The sequence below is a fragment of the Colius striatus genome, chromosome 7, assembly GCF_028858725.1.
Source record: "Colius striatus isolate bColStr4 chromosome 7, bColStr4.1.hap1, whole genome shotgun sequence".
NCBI classification, from domain to species: domain Eukaryota; kingdom Metazoa; phylum Chordata; class Aves; order Coliiformes; family Coliidae; genus Colius; species Colius striatus.
The window spans coordinates 43397702-43417464 of NC_084765.1; the positions used below are offsets into that span (position 1 = coordinate 43397702).

The window sequence follows — 19763 nt, forward strand, 5'->3', positions numbered from 1 at the left end:
CTTGTGACCGTCTGAAGGCTCTTAAGGTTTGTGCCCCTTACAAATGAGGAATCATTTAGGAAGTGTTAACTCTGTGTTGGGCAGCATCACAGGGAAGACCACAAGAAGGATTATTGCTTACAGCCAGCCTGTTTTGTGCTGATTCTTCCTCCTTACAACTGGAAATATATTGTGGAAAGGCTAATACCTGTTGGGTTTGTTTCTTGCACTGATGACCCTGCCTTTTTTAGAAAACTCTGTTATCCTCTGCCTCAGGATCTCTCCAGCCTGCTCTGTACTGCCAACAGTACACCTGTACCGGTTTGGCAATCCTGGAAAGGCAGAGATACGGGTCAAAAGCACTGTGTGCAGTCTGTGTAGTAACCGGGGCGGTTTGTCCTGGCAGCAGGAAACCTGCAGTTGTACAGAGGGATGTGCAGATAGACCTGTCTATCCCATGGCCAAGTTTGCCTGGTTTTTTACTCTTCCCCCTACTATAAAATCAAACTGAGCACAGCAGGATGGCTGCCAGGAAATAAAAGCTGGTACCAAAGTGTTGCAAAATCAAATCAGACAAAATAGGACTCAAACCAGCCAACAACCCCCATCTCAGTTGCCTTCAGTTTTGTACATGCTGGTTTGGTGTTTTTTCTCCTGGAGTGGCCAGATAGCTTTTAAATCTTGGCAAAAGGACTTGTGCTGTGCTGTGGCCAGTCAAGCCTCCTGCATGCATTGGCAGCCAGCAGAGGGGAATGTTTTTGCAGACTGCATCCAAGTGCGACTCTGCCACTACCTGAGCTGGGATGGGCTGTGAATACAGATCACACCTCTCCTTCCCCTCTTTGTCACAGGCTTTGTGGAAAAAAAGCCCCCTTACTTTTATAGGTGGCTTATAAAAGCTTTATGAGTGGAGCAGAAAGATGTTTCCAACCTTATTGTTCCTTGGGAAACAGAAGAAATGACAGATAATGTTTTGCCTCTGTTAGGTGGGGAAATATCTATCAAGCAGATGTGGATTTGAAACTGAGCCCAGGTGTCTCATTAATGCTGAGTCAGTAGCATCCAGCCAGTCAGAGGTGGGGCTTTGAAGGGATCCTCTTGTAGCAGGATGGGTGCTGGAAAGCTCCAGTGGAGCCAGACGTGAGGCGAAAACAGCAGAGCCATCTGCCCAGTCAGTCCTGCCCTCAGCCCCTTGCAGTACCTAGCAGCAACACAATCAAGTGCTAATATTCAGCTGTGGGAATCTGTATGCTGGAAAAGCTCAGCCTTGGGGAAAACTACCTGCCTGGTGAGTAGATGAGAGCTTGTGCACCCTCAGGGGTTGTTGGTAAGACACTGAGGGATAGTAGTGAACCTTAAAACATCCTTAAAAGTGACAAGCCCAAGTAAAGCTACGTGGCTTAAAATGTTTTATCATGTCTACAGCAGGGCTATTAGTCCCCTTCTGTGCTTGTGTCAGGCAGGGAGGTAACCAGCAGTGAAGTTTTAGCAGATATTCAAACCTGCTTTTGAATTGTCTCCTAAAGCAGAATGCTAAGCCAACCTTTTTGTGGTCTTGGTTGATTTTTTGTTGTTCTTGTCCTGTTTCCTGCCTGGCAGCTTTACCTTTGCTTCCATTTCTTTCTCTCCTTTTCCATCAGCTCTATCTGTAACCATTTTGTGTTTTATTGAGCATGAATGAATGGTGATGCCTTTTAGATGAGTGATATTTTCATCTGCAGATGCTTGTTTAATGTAAGCCTCTGCTTAGCTGTTATCCCAACGGTGCTTTGTGTTTACCAACAGATTATTTCAACTAGCTGGAATTTGGAGGCAAATTAATTCCATGAAGAGGTTTTTCTTCTGTTCTCCTACCTCAGGAAAAATCCTCCTTCTCTTCTGCTGGGACATCATGGACCTGGAATGTGATTCTGAGGTGGCATGAGCAGTGTCAGAGCTGCAGCATTGATCCTGGGACTGAGCATAACCCACACTCACACCATATGCTGCCAGCCTCCCCTTTAGCTAAGATGGGAGTGTTTCTGCCTCCTTGCAAGCGATAGCAGCTCCACAGAGCAGGGACTGGAGTCACTCAAGCTGCTGCCCTGTGGGTCTCTGTGCATTTGGGAATAAAATTTCCCATCTGTGGGAACAGATTATGAATCCCAAGTCATTAGAAAGGGTCTGGGGTTTAACCTTGTTGCTTTAGGCAGGAGCTCAGCAGCCAGTGTCAGCGATGGATCCCCAAATACCTGCTTGTTGCAAAGCATCGCTGTCACCTCAAGAGGTTTCCTGGGCCATGCAGCAGCAGCTGTACCCAGGGATGCTGAGGTGTGCCTCAGGTGTTAAAGATTTGGGGCTTTGTTTGGCCCAAGGTTTGTCACAGCCATTCCCTGGAGGATTTTGCCTGTTGAGTTCACCCTGGGGAGGTTATATGGTTATTTTTTGGCATTGGCAATAAGCAGGATGCTGCTTACAGCCATGGCAAAGCCATGCAAAAAGGCAGCGAGGACATCGTTTCCCTCTGTCAGGCTGGGGTCAGGACAGTGTGTGAGCAGCGCAGTAGGAAAACACCAGTGCTGAGAGCTGTCTGGTGTGCTGCACCAGGTGCTCCTTTCACCCTCCTGGGCCTGTGTCTAAACTAACCCTTCTGCCTCTGATCCTTGGCTTGGGCCACTGTGGACCTGGGTTCCCATCAGTACTCTGAAACTGGTGGTGGAGAGGAGAAGCAAAATCCCTACCTGAAGGCTAGCTTTTCTGGTTTCTGTCCAGATAGAGGGGACAGATCTTTTTGCATGCTCCAACCAGAGCCAAGTCCCTTCAGAGAGCTCTGATCTGCATCTTATGCCACAGGAAGAACCTTGGATACCATTCAGCACACCCAGACATCCCCAGGGTAGTACCTCAGGAGCTCATGAGGCATAGGTCTCGGCATTGCCCGCTGCTATGTTAGGAGCAGGGGAGGAGGTAGGATCTGGTGTCCTCTCTGGACTGGGAGTGGACTCTTCAATATGCTTTTCCATGCCTGAGGAGTCTTGTGCATCCTTAATTCCCTGTGGTTTGTTCTCTTTTTGCTCCTCATGCAACAATTGGCAAGGCAAGAGTCTGGAGGTGGACATCATGTCCTTGATGAGCTGCTTTAGTCCAGCAGGACAGCAGGTTCTGGGAACCTTTCACAGTACCACAGTGCTTAAGGAAAAACACAGTCGTGGCAGCAAATGTTCCTTTGGTGTGAAGAGTCCTCTGGGGTCCATCCACCCTGCTGAAGTCAGTGGGGTGGCTCCTGGGGTGAGACATTGCTGTCAAACCTGGCTGGGAGCACTCACACCACCGTCATCATCCCCTCCCCAGTGCATACCCCGTGCACAGCTCTCCAGCTGATCTGCTTCTGTAGAGCACCAGCGGAACACGCCTGGCTTTGGGAGCCACGGGCTCAGGCAGGCGGCGTTACCTGGGCTGTCCCTGCTGCCGCAGGGCGCGCGTCTGCCCGGCGCTGTGCGACCTCGCCCTCGGGCTGCGGGCGCTGGGTGAAAGGGCCGCGCTCCACATCCCCTCACCAACAGTCGTCTTGCAAACGAGCAGGGATGGCTCATGCAGCCCAGCCCTGCTCCGTGCAGTGGCTGTGGCTCGGGGCTGCCGAGGGCTCTGTGCCACGCTGCAGCCGGCTCACGCCGCTCTCTCTGCTGCCAAGTTCTTCGCGAGCGGGCGATGCATCTGCGTTAATTTAGATAGCTTAACGTGAGGAGCTTGATTTCCCCCGTGGCTCTGGGAGTCAGCTGGGGCACTTGGGCCTCCCATTAGCGGGCCAGCCCGGTGCCAGATGGCGGGTGATGGCTTGCGGAGGCTCGGGAGCTGACGTGCCCCATTGTGCGAGAACACAAAAGTGAACCAGGCTGGATTTTTTTTCTCTCTTTCCCTCTTGCTTCTGCTTTAATTTCCCTTCACAGCTCTGTCACCCTCAGAGCTCTGTCACCCACACAGCTAATTCCTGGAGCTCTCTATCTGTTTCTTTACTTTCATGGTGGGGAGGGCTGTGGAGTTGCTGGTGGTGTTTTCCATGCGGAGTTGCGTTACTCCAGTATCTTAATGCTCTTTGCTGTTTTGTTCCCAGAGGGCGGGGAGTTCCACACAGGGTGTGCAGTCCCGTGAGCGTGCACACAAACCTCTTCCTGGACAATTTGGTCATGTAAACAAGTTATTAAGGTACCATAGTGGGTCTCCTGGGGAGTCATTATGTGCCACAAGGTTTTGTTAAGATAGGTTTGATCACCATCCTGGATATTTTAGGTGTCCCAGCAGTTTTTCAGGTCTCTGACGGTCTGTGCTACAATTACCTATTTATTCCTGAGTTTCCATCTCTCTTGTTAATGCCAGAGATGTGCTTGTTCTGGGATGCAAGTATCTTTTCTGATGAAAGTGCACATTTCAGGAGGGAGAGGACTGATTTCCCAGGCTCAGTGCTGGAAGAACTGAACATCCCTGCCAGAGGCCTCCTGAAGATTAGGCTTATAGGGCTTTGGCTCTGATTTCCCCAGTGTACTGCAAACTGTGGGGCAAAGCTCAAGTTCAGAGCTCAAAGTAAGTAAAAATGCCTTCCTGCAAGCCCACCATTCAGGCACAGTGTTTGACCTCTGCCTGCTCTCTAAAACCCACACCGCTGGGCAATGCTGCCATTCTCTGACATTCAGCATTGCTCCAGCCTCTGCAGCTTTCCACACTCTGTGCACATCCCAAAACCTTAACAAACCATAATTTCAATGATGTTTCATGATAGCAGGGAGCTTAGGTGGCTAAATGTTGTTAACCTTGGTATGTGGGCAGGGAGTGTGGCTGGGAAGTGGATGCAAGACAGCAAGTGTGTGAGCAGGGATGGGCTGATGAGTTCGAGGTTGGATTGCATCTCCTGTGAGTGCACCCAGCCAGCAAAGCCAGGGAACCTTCACAGAAAGGACTTGGCCACTTCCCTCTGCACTGTAACTGGCTTTGTATGGCTCTCCCAGCACTGTGGGCCTTTCTGCTCTCCCTCCTTCCTTTGGCAGGAACTATGGGCACTTAGAACTTTCCCAGGCTGGGCATCAGGTACTGGGTTTCTTATCAAGGTCTCCCATTGTCTTTTATTCATCACACTGAATTTTGCTGCCAGGGGCTGTTTGGAAGCATGGCCATGGAGCAATGGAGGGCATAAGGGGCTTAAGAAAGCTTTATCGCCACAAGCCTGTGGGAGAATGCGTGTCCCCTGGTCTGGCAGCCTGCCTTGCGCTTCTTTGCATCCTGAAACTCATTTGGGTAAAATACTTGCAAGTTCCACAAGAGGAAACAACCCAGGCTCTTTCCATCTCTCCTCCTCCCCTCCTGCCAGTGAATCGGTGGAGCCCCTCCTTGTAGCCCTGCTAGCTCATAGTCACCCTTTTTGGGAAACACGCCTTGGGAATTAGGCTCTTCAAAGGCTCCTCCAGCCTCACCATCCTCACCTCTTGTTACCCAGGGCTTCTCCTTGTATCCTGTTCCCATAAGCAGTACCAAAGCTCTTTGAGAAGAGAGATGCCGCTTGAGGTTACTGGTGTCTGTCTGATCGGTGATTAACACCCTTCTCCCCTCCCCAAAATAAAAACAGCTGAAGAATATCTCTCTGAATGCCATAGCAAAGTGTTCAAAGCTGCAGTTTGAGTTGGTTTGGATGCTTGATTGAGAAGTTCCCCATAGTAAAGGCCTTGGTTATATCTCCTTGATGGTAACAGATGTTTACGCAACGTAGTGTCTGTGGTTGTGACACAGTATGGACATTGGATGGTGGCAGGTCACAGATACATCGCTCTCCTGTGGGCACGATGATGTTGTCTTTCTATCATATAGAACACTGCTGTTGTAAACATTTTATATGCAGAAAACACACCCAACAAGCACAGCCACGGTATGACTGTACCTACCATAAGCTGCAGGTCTGTGCAGGATTGGAAGGGACCTCCAAAGCTCCTCCAACCGCCTGCTAAAGCAGGTTCCCCTAGATCAGGGGCACAGGAATGTGTCCAGGTAGATTTGGAAACCTCCTGAGCAGGAGCCTCCACACCCTCCCTGGGCAGCCTGGGCCAGGGCTCCCTCACCTCAGCACCAAAGGAGTTTTTCCTCCTGTTCCAGTGGAACTTCCTGTGCTCCAGCTTATGTCCATTACTCCTTGTCCCATCACTGGGCACTACAGAAGAAAGACTGGCCCCATCCTCTCACCGCCCACCCTTTAGGTGTTTATCAGCATTGATAAAGGGAGGTCCTCAAAGGTAATGAGTTTAATTTGATAAACTGGGCCTGGGGTGAGTTGTCACTGTGAGTTTGGGAGATAAACCTCCCCACCTCTTATCAACAAGAAGCCAGTCCTCCCAGGAGAGCTGTGTTTTCTGGAATGCATCCGTGCTCCTCAGGTTTGGTGATGGTCTGGTGATAGTGAGGAAGATAAAGGTGGTGAGGTTTGTGGTTTTTAACTCTGCCAGCACTTTCTTCCTCTGTGTGATCGTTTATCCATTATCCTTTAACTGTTCTCCTGTGTCCTCACTTTGTGTTTATGTGTCCATGTGCTTTGGGATGGTGATGTGTCTCCCAGTTGTTTAAGGTGTGGTGGGGTACATGGAGAGGAGAGAGGACTCACCCTGGGTGCAGGGGTGCTGTTGGGTCGGGTGGCTGCTTCACATGGACCCAGTGTGAAATGTCAGCTCTTACCTTGTAGGAATGGCTGTCTGGAGAGGCCACTGCTCCCAGAGTCCAGCCCATATTGCCACCTGTGCTGTGTCATACATACATATACGTGTACTGTACACACACTGCTGTGGATATGCTGACAAGCAATGCTGGGCTACAACCCCAAGTACAACCATCCCAGCAGAGGCACAGGAAAGGACTCACACACTCTCTGACTCTCTGACTCACACACAGAGATAACAATCTCCATCTCCTCCGAGCTCCCAGAGAGAGATCCCTGAAAACATCAACCCACACGTCCTGGAGAGTGGAGCTGATAGGCTGCAGTTGATACCCAGAGCTCTGAACTTTCTCTTTGAGGTGGTAAATGGTTTGGCTGTCAGCCAGGAGTGGAAGGGGACTTCCAGAGATAAGCTATTTTCAGCCAACGGGGCTTCTTGAGGCAATAAATAGAAAAAGGACTCCATGTCTGCAGTCATGTGTCCTGCTTTCGTGGATTTGGCCTATTTTATAAAGAATGGCTGTAATTCAGCTTGAATTTCCCCTGGATTGCTGCCAGCAAAATAGGAAGCTGTTGCTATTGCCAAGGAGCCAACAGGAATCTCGCTCAGTGAGTCAGCCAGGGGGATGAGATGACAGCTAACGGCTTAGCTGCTTACTGCTAGGGGGAAAAGCAGACCTGGGAGCAAGATGGATTTGCTCAGTGTCACAGCAGTTTGGTCCTTTCCGCATCTTTGGTATTATCACCTTCAATGTGGACCAGGCAACACAGTAAAGATCTCTGTGCTCAGCACCAAGGGGTAGAGCAGAGGAGCACTCAGTTTTAGAAAATCACCTGTGTTTGAGTGGAATTCAGAGTTCAAATGATCAGAAAGGAGCTTTACAGTCCTTTGTAATGCAAACTCTGTGCCTGACTTGTTCTGCATCTGCACTTGGGGTCCTTTGGCCTCTCCTCCCCACATGCAAAGGGGATGCTGAGGATCTCCCTTGCAGCAGTGGTGAGGCAGCTTCTGTGTGTCAAGCAATGGAAATCCAGCCTTTTGTGATTGTTTTTCTCGGGGCTCTCTAGTTGACGTGTGCACGATTTCCACCTCTGTTTCATTCCTTAATAAAGAAGGGGTTGGTTTATCATGCTCGGCACAGCACAGGGACCTGGTGAAAGACATACTGTTCTGAAGGGTTTGAAGTTAATTTCCCTGGGACAGAGAGACCGTTGTTTGGGTGCCTCAGGTCTACACAGAGCCTTTTCCTCCTGTCTGTGCTCAGCTCTTCCCCCTGGCTGGTTCTCAAGCTGCTGGGAGGTTGGCAGGTCTGAGGGATACGGCTGACACTTAAACCTGACCTCCAGCCCCTGCTGTGTAATGGGACACGTCAGAGAACTGTGTCTGGGTACCACAGAATCTGTTGGGTCTGATTGCCTGCTCCTTAATGAAAACCTGAGCCTCTCTGCATGCTGTGCTTGGGTTTTGCCAAGTCTGGTGTATGCACTGCAACACCTTGGCCCACCAGACTTGAGCAGGAGATGCGGAGGAGAGCCACGAGGATGATCAGAGGGCTGGAGCACCTCTCCTACACAGCCAGGCTGAAAGAGTTGAGGGTGTTCAGTCTGGAGAAGGCTCCAGGGAGACCTTAGAGCAGCCTTCCAGTCCATAAAGGGGCTGTCAGGAAAGCTGGAGAGGAACTTTCTACAGGGCATGTAGTGACAGGACAAGGGGTAACACCTCCAAACTGAAAGAGGGGAGATTTAAATGAGGTGTTAGGAAGAAGCTCTTTCCTGTGAGGATGGTGAGAGCCTGGCACAGGTTGCACAGAGAGGCTGTGGCTGCCCCATCCCTGGAAGTGTTCAAGGGCAGGTTTGATGAGGTGACCTGCTCTAAGGGAAGAGATCCCTGCCTTTGACAGAGGGTTGGAATGAGATGAGCTGCCTGTGATCTTGCAGACAGTCCCACCTCCTCCAGGCACTCATCCAGCTGCCACCCAAGGGAATATCTCAGTCTGTACTGCAGGCCCCAACAGTACACAGGCAAAATGTGCTTGGGCTCCATTTTCTATAGGCTTGGTCACCTCAGCCTTGCAGGAGCAGCATGACAGCCATGGCCTGGCAGCACTAAGCACTTGCTGAGCTCTCTTGCCCAGGCAAAACTCCCACCACAGTGGGGCCGACCCCACTGCAGCAGAAGGGGAAATAGAGAGTGAATTACAGGCTCTGGTGCTGTTTGCTGTCGGCCTGATAAAAATGGCACCTTGCCCAAGTCTTCTATAAATCACAGGTTCCATTCGGAAAGGAGTTTTCTGTGGTAATTAATGAGCCAGTATAAAGACATTAAATGGAGAATGTGTGGTGATAGAAAGGCTTGTCATTCACTGAGCCATCTTCCCCCATGTGAATAACCACGAGGGAACAAAGGCCAAACTCCTTATAGACTGAAGTGCACTATCTCTGATAGCTGGGAATGAAGTAATTCTCTGAAAATAACAAAGGAGCAGTGAAATACATTAGTAAACTAATTACAAGAGAGCTGGTAAAAACAGATGCTCAAAATTTAGAGCTATTATTGGAATGGTTGCTAGCAGAAAAATGGGGGCTGACAACAAAAAATTAAAGAATGCATCTCATTTAAAATTCATTAGCCTGTAAATCAGGAGAGCTCCCTGTCTGAGAGCTGGGGCTGATGGCATTTCCGTGGGCACTCAGGGTGAAAAGCTTCCTTTCCTTCACCTTCCTGCATTCCTCCAGAGATGCGCAAACGAGGCTTATGCTTCTTGGTGGGCACAAGAAGCCAGGGGTGGCTCCTGGCTTTGCAGGTCTGTGAGCAGAGGTGTTTCTACCCAGAGGTGTTGCGAGGGCTACAGAGGAGCAGGATAATGCCTTGTGCTGGTATGGCTCCTTGCTTTTCTGTGCTTGGTATCAGAAACAGTTGGCTGCAAACAAGGTGGTCCAGGGCCAAAAACAGCTGTGTGGGAGCTTCCTCTTGTACTATCTCTATCAATATTTGGGAGAGGGATGGAAAACACTGTTATTGTACAACAAATCAAAATGGTAACTATGTAATTTGTCATAATTGTGTGTGTCAGAGTAGGAAAAACATGAGGAGCTCCGGATGGGAATCTGGCAGGACAGAACTGCCTGTTGGCAGTGTGCTGCACGCTTTGCTTTGCCCTCGTTGAGCTAGCCTTTCCCAGAGGCCTGCAGGACAGCTTACCCTTCATTTTCTCATTATTTCAGTGGACTGCAGGGGCACCTGAGTAAGATAAATCATAGGTGTTTAGCAAGAAGCAAACGTGGGCTTCAGAGGAAAGCCTGGGAGCTGGCAAGATCTTGAAGAAGCCATTGCCTGAAGCAGGGTGAGCTGTGGGTGCAACAGGAGGGAGGATGTTGTGATGCTGGAGGTGAGACCTGCTTTGAGTTGAGGGAGCCTTGTGTGATGCTGAGCTTTCTTAAGAAGACACCTGCAGAAACACAGGAGCCCTTCACGGTGACTTGTGCCACTGGGCAAGGTGTCTCGGCCAGTGTTGCGTGGCCAGCATCACCCTTGGTGCCAGAGTCCTGTGATGATGATGGATAACTTCCCCCTGCACTGCAGAATCACTAGCCCCATATGCAGTATGCCCAAGCAAATTAAGAGTTGTTTATGACATTTAATACTCTCCCTTCCCTCCAGCAGCCAGGGCAGCAGGACCACAGGTTTGGCTTCACAAATGGTCGCCTCAGGATACACTAAATGCTGTCATGAGCCAGAGAGCAATTTTGTCTTGAAAAATTACTGCAATAGCTCTCCTTGATAAAGGTCTCTCCCAGTGATGCCTGCCTCTCTGCCAGAAACTTCTTCTCTCCCTGAAACCAATTTGAAAGTGCTTAAGGGGCTGTTTATTAGTTGATTCCCCTGCAAAACAAGAGGGTGCTGGGAGATAAATAACCACCTTGGGCTGTGTGCTCGGCGTAGCAGGTCACGCAGCGGGATGCTGCCGCGTGCTCTGAGCACAGAGGGAGGGGAGAAACTTGGTCCTTGGGGTTGCCAAGATGTATCTTTTGAAATTATTTAGAAGGACTGGCATTGTTTTGTGAACTAGGACTCACTGCTGCTTATTTCCAGACTGGGATGGTTTCTGGCTGCAGCCACATCGCAGAAGGTCCTGAGTTTGGGCAGGCAGCGTTTGGGCTGTGCTGCTGCACGAGGGAGAGCGTGGCAGAGGCCAGTTTCCTCTGGCATAAACAACTCTCCTGGCACTCTCTATCCTCTGTAAGTTACAAGAGCAAGAGTGGTGGGTATTGGACATTGGGGATGCTCCCTGGGATAGCGTGGGCCCAGTCTCTCTCCAGAGGGGTGGCACCTTGTGAGCTTTGTAGAAGTTGTGAGATACTTTGGTATAAACCATCACTTGGGGTGCATGGCCCTTGTTTATCTCCATCCATGGTGCAGAGACTACATTTGTCCAGACAAGAATCTTTGTCACTCACATGAGAACACTTCTGCATCAACAACTGATGCTGTTGTAGTTATTTTTCCAATAAGTGAGCTATAATCAATACCATAAATCTACTAAATGCTCTGTAGGACTGGGAGATGGACTTGGAGGCGTGTGTGATTGTGCAAGGGAGGCTGGCTGTGCTGGTGATGAGGAGTGCGTTCAAGGGAGCATCAAAAGAAGGAGAGAAGCTGCAGCACAGGCATTCAAAGGTTTTCCAGGTGCCACAGTGAAGTCCCTGCAGAGACTTTAGCAGGAACAACCCATCCTTCTCCTCGCAGCCCTGATCCTTCACTGGTGCAGTGTGGGTAGAGCAAGCAGAGACCCCCTGAGCACCTTCCCTCTGACCCCTCGTCTGCGTGCAGTGGAGATGTGTTCATTATTTTCACAGGATATTTATCATCCCTCCACAGAAGCAGCCCCTACAGGGCTCTTTGCTTTTTTCCACTTGCTTCTCAAAGCACCAAAGCAAACAGTAAATCAAGGGTCGGTGCAGTCCATCAGTAGTGCTCGGTGCGGTGACCTGAGCTGCAGTCATTGGCTTGCAGTCATTCCACATGTTATGCAAACAACTCATAGGCCCAGATCAGGCAGCAATTTGCCTTCTGGTGGACCTGAGACACGAAGAAGTGCATCTTTGGTTTTTCCCTCTCCTCTTGTAGAGTATGTGTTGCATGTTCCCTTCCATGGACAGTTGCTGTGTTCTGCTGGGAGGCATCAGCTTGGTTGTCTCCCTCTCATTCCTGTCCCAGGGGCTTAGGACAGGGAAAAAAGAACTCGACCAGGTGGAGACTTTATTCCTCAAGCAGAGAAATCTGTCTGATGGGGCATCTTCTCAACCTCATTCAAATTACTTCACTCAGCTTTGAGTATGACAGCAACAGAGACACGAGGACGTGAAATTCTCAGAGAGCCTGGACCATCCTCTTTTGCTGCTCTGGGCAATCGTATGAGCTCCAGGGGGGAGAAAACAACAGCCAAAACAAAAGAGGAATAAGCATTTGCCTGAAAATATTGCAAACACAAAGGGTGTAGGGCTGACCCTCTTTCCCTCTACATCTGCCTAGCACAGAGCAGGATGAGGCTTCCTCCCTCTCATCTCAACATGTATTTTGGCTCTTCTTATAAGAGCTGCATTCCTCCAAAATATCTTCCTTGCATCAGACTCCTGCAGCCGATTTTTCTTTAGAGATCTGAGGCCCTGCAAGGGCAACAGAGATTTGGGATATTTCACCCCCTGATTAGTGAGCAGGGGCAGAGGAGCTTTTGCTCTGTGCTGGGAGAGGCAAGGGCTGCTCTTTCATATTTACCTCCCTTTCCAAAGCCGAGAGAAAGGCGATTTTTCTTCCCTTTAGCTGTGAGTGAAGGCCCCAGCTCTTGCTACTCCTGGAGAATTAAACAGATAAATGGGCGGCGCTGGTGTTCACGCTTCACTATGCACAAAGCAACTTGCATTCAAAATTGGGCTCATGGCAGCTCAGCAACAACCCCTCACAATAGCATCATTAGCCACGCAGGGCCGGCTCGCAGGCGCAGAGGCTGCTCTGCAGCTGGAGGAGCCACAGGGCTGCTGGGACATTGGGCTTTTTTATAGGCTTTATTAAAAATGCATCTAAGGGAAAAAAAAAACCCCAAAATGGTAGAAAAAGGCATAGTGTCTTTTTCTTAAGGACTTGGGAAGATGTCTCTGTTTGGAAGCGGAGGGAAGAGGGGACAGGATTGGATCTGTAGTGGCTGCGTGCCCCCTCTGTCTTTTGTGCCAGCTCTTTCTTGCGGGAGAATCATAGAATGGTAGGGGTTAGAAGGGACCGTTAGAGACCATGCAGTCCAACCCCCCTGCAAAAGCAGGTTCACCTAGATCAGGTCACATAGGAACATGTCCAGGCGGGTCTTGAAGACCTCCAAGGAAGGAGCCTCCACAGCCCCTCCATTTCCAGAGTGTGGAGGACAGCATATAAGGGACCCTTGCTCCTGCATTCCTGTGTGACCTGATCTAGGTGGGACCTGCTTTAGCAGGGGGGTTGGACTAGATGATCTCTAAAGGTCCCTTCCAACCCCTACCCTTCTATGATTCAATGGTTCTGTGACCCATGTCTGCAAAGCCTTTACCTACTGGCTTCTTTGAAAATACTCCCTGCCAGGTTGCTAATTTCATGGTGCCAGTCTCCTAAGGCAGGAGGGAAGGGAAGAGGATGTAATCCCTCGGCTTGCAGGGCGTTTGTTCCAGCAGGAGTTGTGGTGCCAAGGAGGATAGGTGCTTAATAAATCTCACAGGTAGTGAGGGTTGGTTCTGCTGGAGCTGGCAGCCTGATTTGAGAGTGGTTTAGGTCTGGGTTTGATTGACGTGGTGATCGTTGTGTGTTAAAAATGAGCCTGACTTCTGCTGACCTGAGGGGAAATGAAATTTTAATAGTCAGTTGGGAAATTGAGTATGAAAATAAGCAGCTCTCACCATCATCAGGATGGAGCCAGCCTTGAAAGGGGTTATCTCTGCCCATGGCTTGTTCTCTCACACTGGGCAAACCATTTACCTCTCAAGCTTCACCTTCGTCAGTGGTAACGAAGCCTCCCCTCCTTGGCAGAGACATCTGGAACCCAGCTACTGGGGGCACGTCAATGTTGAACTCTGTGTTAACTTTGAGGCCTTATAACCACGTATGTCCATTCCAAGAGATGTGAATTGAACAAGTTGGTGGCAGAAACACAGAGAAGGGGTCTTTGCTTGTTGGGTGCAGTTTGTGGACTGCCTGGCATCAGTGGCAGCGAGGATGCTCCTCTCCTCCCCAGCATCCTCTTATGTCAGATCCAACTTGGGTATCTCTTTGCCCATAAGTAACTGAAAAGCAAAAATCAATGTGCTTGCAGAAGCAGCTGAGCTTCCCAGACACTCTCCTTAACACCATGCTTGGCACTGAACCTTTCAAGTCTTCCTCCTCCCCTCGTGCCTGCAGTTGATAATGTTTGTGTTTAATGATTCTACCAGGCCTGGGATTTGATTTGACATAACAAGTTCATGTTTTCTCTTTCTATACCTTTTTCTAGGTCAATCTCCAGCTTAGCACTAATGCTGTACTGAGCAAAAAGGGATTGACCACTAATGGTTCCAATTTGTTTTGTCATGGAGTAAAGAAAATTTAACTCAATAGCTATTTTCATTTTTTTTCCATTGGCCTTTCCACAGGGCCTCTTAGGATGGGAGGGAGTGTTTGCACTTCGATTAGGGGAGACCCAGCAGATGCTTTTGCCAGAATGATCCTCTGTGAATGTGGATGAGGATGAGTTGCTGCTCACCTGAGCTGTGTCAGTAGGACATGCCTGCAGAGACTGGGTTAGGTGGTGGGACATCCCAAGAGTGGCGTTCTCTTTAGGAAAGTGCCTCACTGTAATTCACTGTAATTCAGCCTCAATGTAATTGAGACTGTCTGTGACACAACACGAGGGAACAGATGAAGAGTAACTCCTTTGCCTCATGTGTTAGTGTGGCTGTAGACAACTCAGCCTGAGTCTAGCCTTGGCCAGGGTCTTTGGGAGAAGATGCCTGCACGCTGGCAGTGGGACAGGGCTGCTGGGACCATTCCCCAGCTGCTGTGAGTCCATTTTGGTTTGTTTTCCCCTGCCTTGTGCTGGTTTGTGTGTATCGTGGCCGAAATCCAGGAGAGAAGCCAGTGCAGAGCTACCAAGATGATCAGGGCACTGGAGCATCTTCCTGATGAAGAAAGACTGTGGGACCTGAGGCTGTTCAGTCTGGAGAAGACAAGATTGAGAGGGGATCTCATTAAGAGTTACAAATAGCTAAATGGTGTCAGGAGGTTGGGGCAGCACTTATTCTGTTGTACTCAGTGACAGGACAAGGGGTGATGGAAGAAGCTGGAACACAATAAGTTCCATTCAAACATAAGGAAAAACTGTTTCAGTGCTGAGGTGAGGGAGCCCTGGCCCAGGCTGCCCAGGGAGGCTGTGGAGGCTCCCGCTTTGGGACGTTTCCAAACCCAGCTGGGCACGTTCCTGTGCCCCCTGAGCGAGAGGAACCTGCTTGAGCAGGGGCTGGGGCTGGAAGAGCACTGGAAGTCCCTTCGAACTCCCACCATTCTGTGACTCTGTGTACTGATAGTAGGAACTCTGAGAGACCATGGCCTGGAACATGGAGTGTGTGTGTGATTTAGGTCTGATTTTTGGTCTCACCGCCTACCTGACGCTCAAGGTGTGTGGAGGTGGTACCGTGCTGCACTCAGAGGTGGCAGAGGGCAGTTCAGTGGCAAGAGGGTGGCACTCACCCTACGTGATGACAGTAAAAGGGGCCTGGGGCAGCACCAGTCTCTGAGTTGGCACATGGATGCTGCATTGCTGGATGACAGAGATGGCAGGCAGCTGGATTAGAGGGTGCTTCCCCTCTTAGGAGCTCATGAGTGAATATCCTGATTGCATGTATTTATTTAAAAAATTATGGTGGCCATTAGCATAGAAATGAGATGCAGCTCCCTGGCTGCTGGCCAACCCCACCCTGGCTGCTGTGCTGCTCTTCTCCAGGGCTGCTCAAACAATAGAGCCCCTCTGATAACCCCTTTGCTACTGAAAGACCAGTGACAAGAGCAAACACACCACTGGATGGGTTAGTTAAAGTCGGCTGGGACATCCATAAAACTCTCACAGAGATCAAGAGAGGTTTAGTCCCTGTAAAGCAGTTGTGCTCCCATCTCTCTCCTTCCACCCAGTGATTTATTTCCAGGCTGAAGATAGCATCCCAGGTAATCACCCACGCTCAAGTTTTGTTGCTGTTTTACAGGAGATGCTACAAAAGCTTTTTTTGTCTCTGCAGCTGTAAATAACCTCGTAAACCTGTTTTAAAAATAGCATTTTGTAGCTCATGGCATGAATTTTTAAAGCATCTTCTGTAAAGCAGCTGGTCTTGGCAAGGGTCACAGTGTTTCCTGGGCATTTAACATAAAACTGTGCTTCAAAGCCACATTATAGGGTCATTGAAGAGTAATATTTTACTTAACATCCTCATAACTGAATTATTTATAACTTGCCATGTTTTATTCATGATAAATATTAATACTAGTTTCTTTAAGAGTAGAGGTTATTGCTGCAGTTTTACCTATAAGAGGTGATATTGAAATAAAGGAATGGCAATGAATTCTGTAGCCAGCAGAGCGAAATCTGTGCCAGGGCTGTTCTCATTCACACCTCCTCCTACTTATCAATCCTGTCAGCCACTGAGAAACCTCAGCCCTGAGCATCTGCACATTTGAAAGGAATTTTCCTGCAGGCGTCTGAATCTGCTTTTTTTTTGCTTTGCTTTCTTTCCCCTCTTTGTTAACAAGCTTTTTGTCACTCTCATTAATTCTTGGATTCGTTTCTTGGTGAGAGTTCATAAACTTTGGCTGCAAGATGCTCTGCCTGGCCTGGACCTCCAAATGGCAGTGTTGAAATATTCTGCAGACTCTCTGGAGCTCTCCTGCTGTGGGCACCCCTGAGCCCCTCATGTTTTGAAGCATCCCTTGCCACCTTGGAAGGGGAATTGATGGAGTGGGGAGACCCCCCAGCAGCCTTCAGGCTCCTTCCCACGTGACTGAGCGCTCTGGGGCACAAGCAGTCTCATTTCAAGGCTAAATCTGTCTGAATTGGGTAAATTGCCATTCTACCATTGGGCTCCATCCTTCACCAGAGAGGATATTTGCATTAACTTGCATCTTGGGAAAGGGAAAGATAATATTGCATGGTCTCTTGCCTTGTGCTGACACGTTCCCATCTGGCTGGAGCACCGCACAGCTGCCTCCCATCCCTACACCCCGATGTGGGGCTGCCCATCCCACCCTCATGGCTGCAAAACCTTCCCAGCCCTCTGGCTGTGTGGGTCTGGGGCTTTGCTCCTCGTTGCTCCATCAGCTTAACAAGCCTGCAGTGAGCGGGTTGAGAGCGGCGGTTGCGGGAGCAGTGCGGGTTAATGCAACACATATTTAATGTATGATTGCTAATGGCCATCTTCCATCTGCCCCAGCCCAACTGGAGTTTGCAGATGAGTGATTAAGCTGCCCTGACACATAAGCAGCTTGTTCTTTAGCAGAGGTACATTCATTACACTTGATGCATGTAAAAGGGGCCGAGGCTCTCTTGCTGGGCAGAGGGGCGTTATGAGGCTGGATTGGCAGAGCAGGGGGCTCTCCGAGTTGATTTTGTATGGTAATGTGAGAGATTTTCTGCTGCACTATAAATGAATCATGAGCTAAATAACCACTGGGATGTTTATTACCTTCGAATATGTTTATTGCAGAGTCAACAGGCAGCACCTTCCAATTAATTAATAGTAATAATGAGTGTATTATTTATGTGGCTCTAACAGCATGCTGGAGTTACAGCACGGTGGTTACAGCTGTGGCTGTGCTGGGACGGGCTGGTCTGTGTTCACCCTGCCTGGGCACACCGAGGTTTGGCAGTTGCTGTCTGCTGGTCTCAACCCCAAAAGCCTTGTCTTTGCTGAGCTGTTGAGCTCTTGGCAGCTGCTCATTCTGTCTGCTGAAGCCTGTTGCTCCACAGAGTGGGCATGTGACCACTCCTTCTGTGGTGCTGGAAGGCAGAGCGTGCAATGAGCTGGAGCACCTGACAGACGGAGATGGAAATCAAGGGCTCTTAAGTTTTACTGATATCTGGGAGTTCTTTTCATCTTTTAGTCAAGGTATTTAAACAGGATTAGTTTAGAAGTCGAGCTATGCATATCAGAAGGATATTTACAGCTGACATTGACAGCAGAAGAAAGGACAAACGTCTGTTTTCTCATGTGTTCTTGGATCTAAAGCCTGCTGAAGCTGTTGAGAATGACTTCTGATAAGTGCCAGTGCGGTGTCTGTGTATCTCACTGTCCCCATAGACCTCTCTGGGGAGCATGTGGGTCATGCAGGACCATCTCCTCTCCTGATTGAGACAATCAGTCCAACACGCAGAGGCAGAAAAACAACAAGAACTTGTCACTAGTTTTGTTTCTCCGTGCAGGAGGTTAAGCTGCAAACCACCCTCCTGTTCTTGAATGGCAATCTCATTTGCTAGCTCTGGGAAATCGGGGTGCTTCCATGTGAAGTTGTTGTCAGTGGATCTCTCTTCATACATGAATGTTTTTGTCTCTCCTTTTATCTTCCAGCCATGTCTGACTTCCACATCCACCCTCAGAACGCGGTGGTGGAGGAAGGTGGTGTAGCCCGATTCCAGTGCCAGATCCACGGCTTGCCCGAGCCCGTCATCCTCTGGCAAAAGAACCGTGTGCCAGTCAACACAGACAACAAAAGGTAAGACATGACCAAGCCATGTGCTGCTATACTTTTCTCCAGGTGGAAAGAGGTTCTCAGGCTTGCTGCTGTGCTCACAGTTGTGCTGGGACACAACTAACCTGGGCTGAGGGTCTTGGCCAGCATTTCTGCTATGGAGGACTCTTTCGGTGCATGTGGTGGGTTGTCTGGGCTCCTTCTGGCCCACTGTGAAAAAATACTGCAGCTCCCAAGAGAGCTCAGTAAACCTTGCTAGCTGATTTTGGAGGGAGCAAGGTCTTGTGTTGGTTTTCTGCAGTGTGAAGAGCCCTCCTCCAGCTTGACTTTCCAGTGTGAAGAGCCCAGCCAGCAATCCTAGTAGAGCTGAGAAAGCTTTGGCATCCATCATCCCTCTGTGGCTCCATTTTGTGCAATGAAAGAGTTGCACAGATCCATGGCTTAGGGTCTTCCATCACAGAATCCCCAAATGGTGGGAGTTGGAAGAGAGCTCCAGAGCTCCTCCAGCCCAAGCCCCTGCTAAAGCAGGTTCCCGTCGCTCAGGGGGCACAGGAATGTGTCCAGGCGGGTTTGGAAACCTGAGAAGGAGCCTCCACATCCTTCTTGGGCAGCCTGGGCCAGGGCCCCCTCACTTCAGCACCAAAAGAGTCTCTCCTTGTGTTCAAGTGGAACTTTTTGTGTTCCAGCTTATGTCCTTTGTCCCTTGACCTATTGCTGAACACTACAGAAAAAGTATTTCCCCACCCTCTTGACAGCCACCCTTTAGGTACTTTTAAGTGTTGTTGAGGTCCCCCCTCAGCCTTCTCTTCTCCAGGCTGAACAGCCCCAGGTTCCACAGCCTTTCCTCATCAAAGAGATGCTCCAGTTCCCTCATCATCTTGGTGGCCCTCCAGTAGACTCTTTTTAGAAGTTCCCTCTCTTTTGAGCTGGGGACCCAGAACAGGACTCAGTACTCCAGATGAGGCCTCACCAGCGCAGAGTAGAGGGGTTTCTGAACTCTTGCAAGCACTGAGTTACACCATGGCAGCTAGACTTTCCTTCCCAGGTGGACTTCCTTGTGTGTGGTGGCCAGGAAAGCTCCACAGAGAGCATCCTGCAGCGCCCTGGGCTGCCGTTTCCCACACAGTCCTCCTGAAGAGCAACCCCAGCTGCCCCCCTTCCCCAGCCGAGACCTGGGGCCGCACGTCTCCTCTTCCTGTGTTTGACAGGCCTCTCCCTTTGTGTTCAGAGCCATCCCTCATCAGGGTTTGCTGCTGGCAGCGCCGTGGGCCCTGAAGACAGGTGGCAGGAAGCACGTGCTTGGTGCCTCTGCGGCTGCGCGGCCCGTGGCAAGAGACAATCGCCCTCAGCTCGCCTCCATGGCCAGCCAACCACTCTGCCTTGGGAACAGGCAGA

General features: G+C 49.8%; 1 protein-coding gene across 1 annotated transcript in view; it reads left to right on the forward strand.

The window, feature by feature from the left end:
• Positions 1-19763, forward strand: part of IGDCC3 (immunoglobulin superfamily DCC subclass member 3) — a 103996-nt gene that overhangs the window by 41525 nt on the left and 42708 nt on the right. The window contains exon 3 of the mRNA XM_062000447.1: positions 18248-18392. Within this exon, the coding sequence (XP_061856431.1) occupies positions 18248-18392 (145 nt within the window). The remainder of the gene's footprint in view (positions 1-18247; positions 18393-19763) is intronic.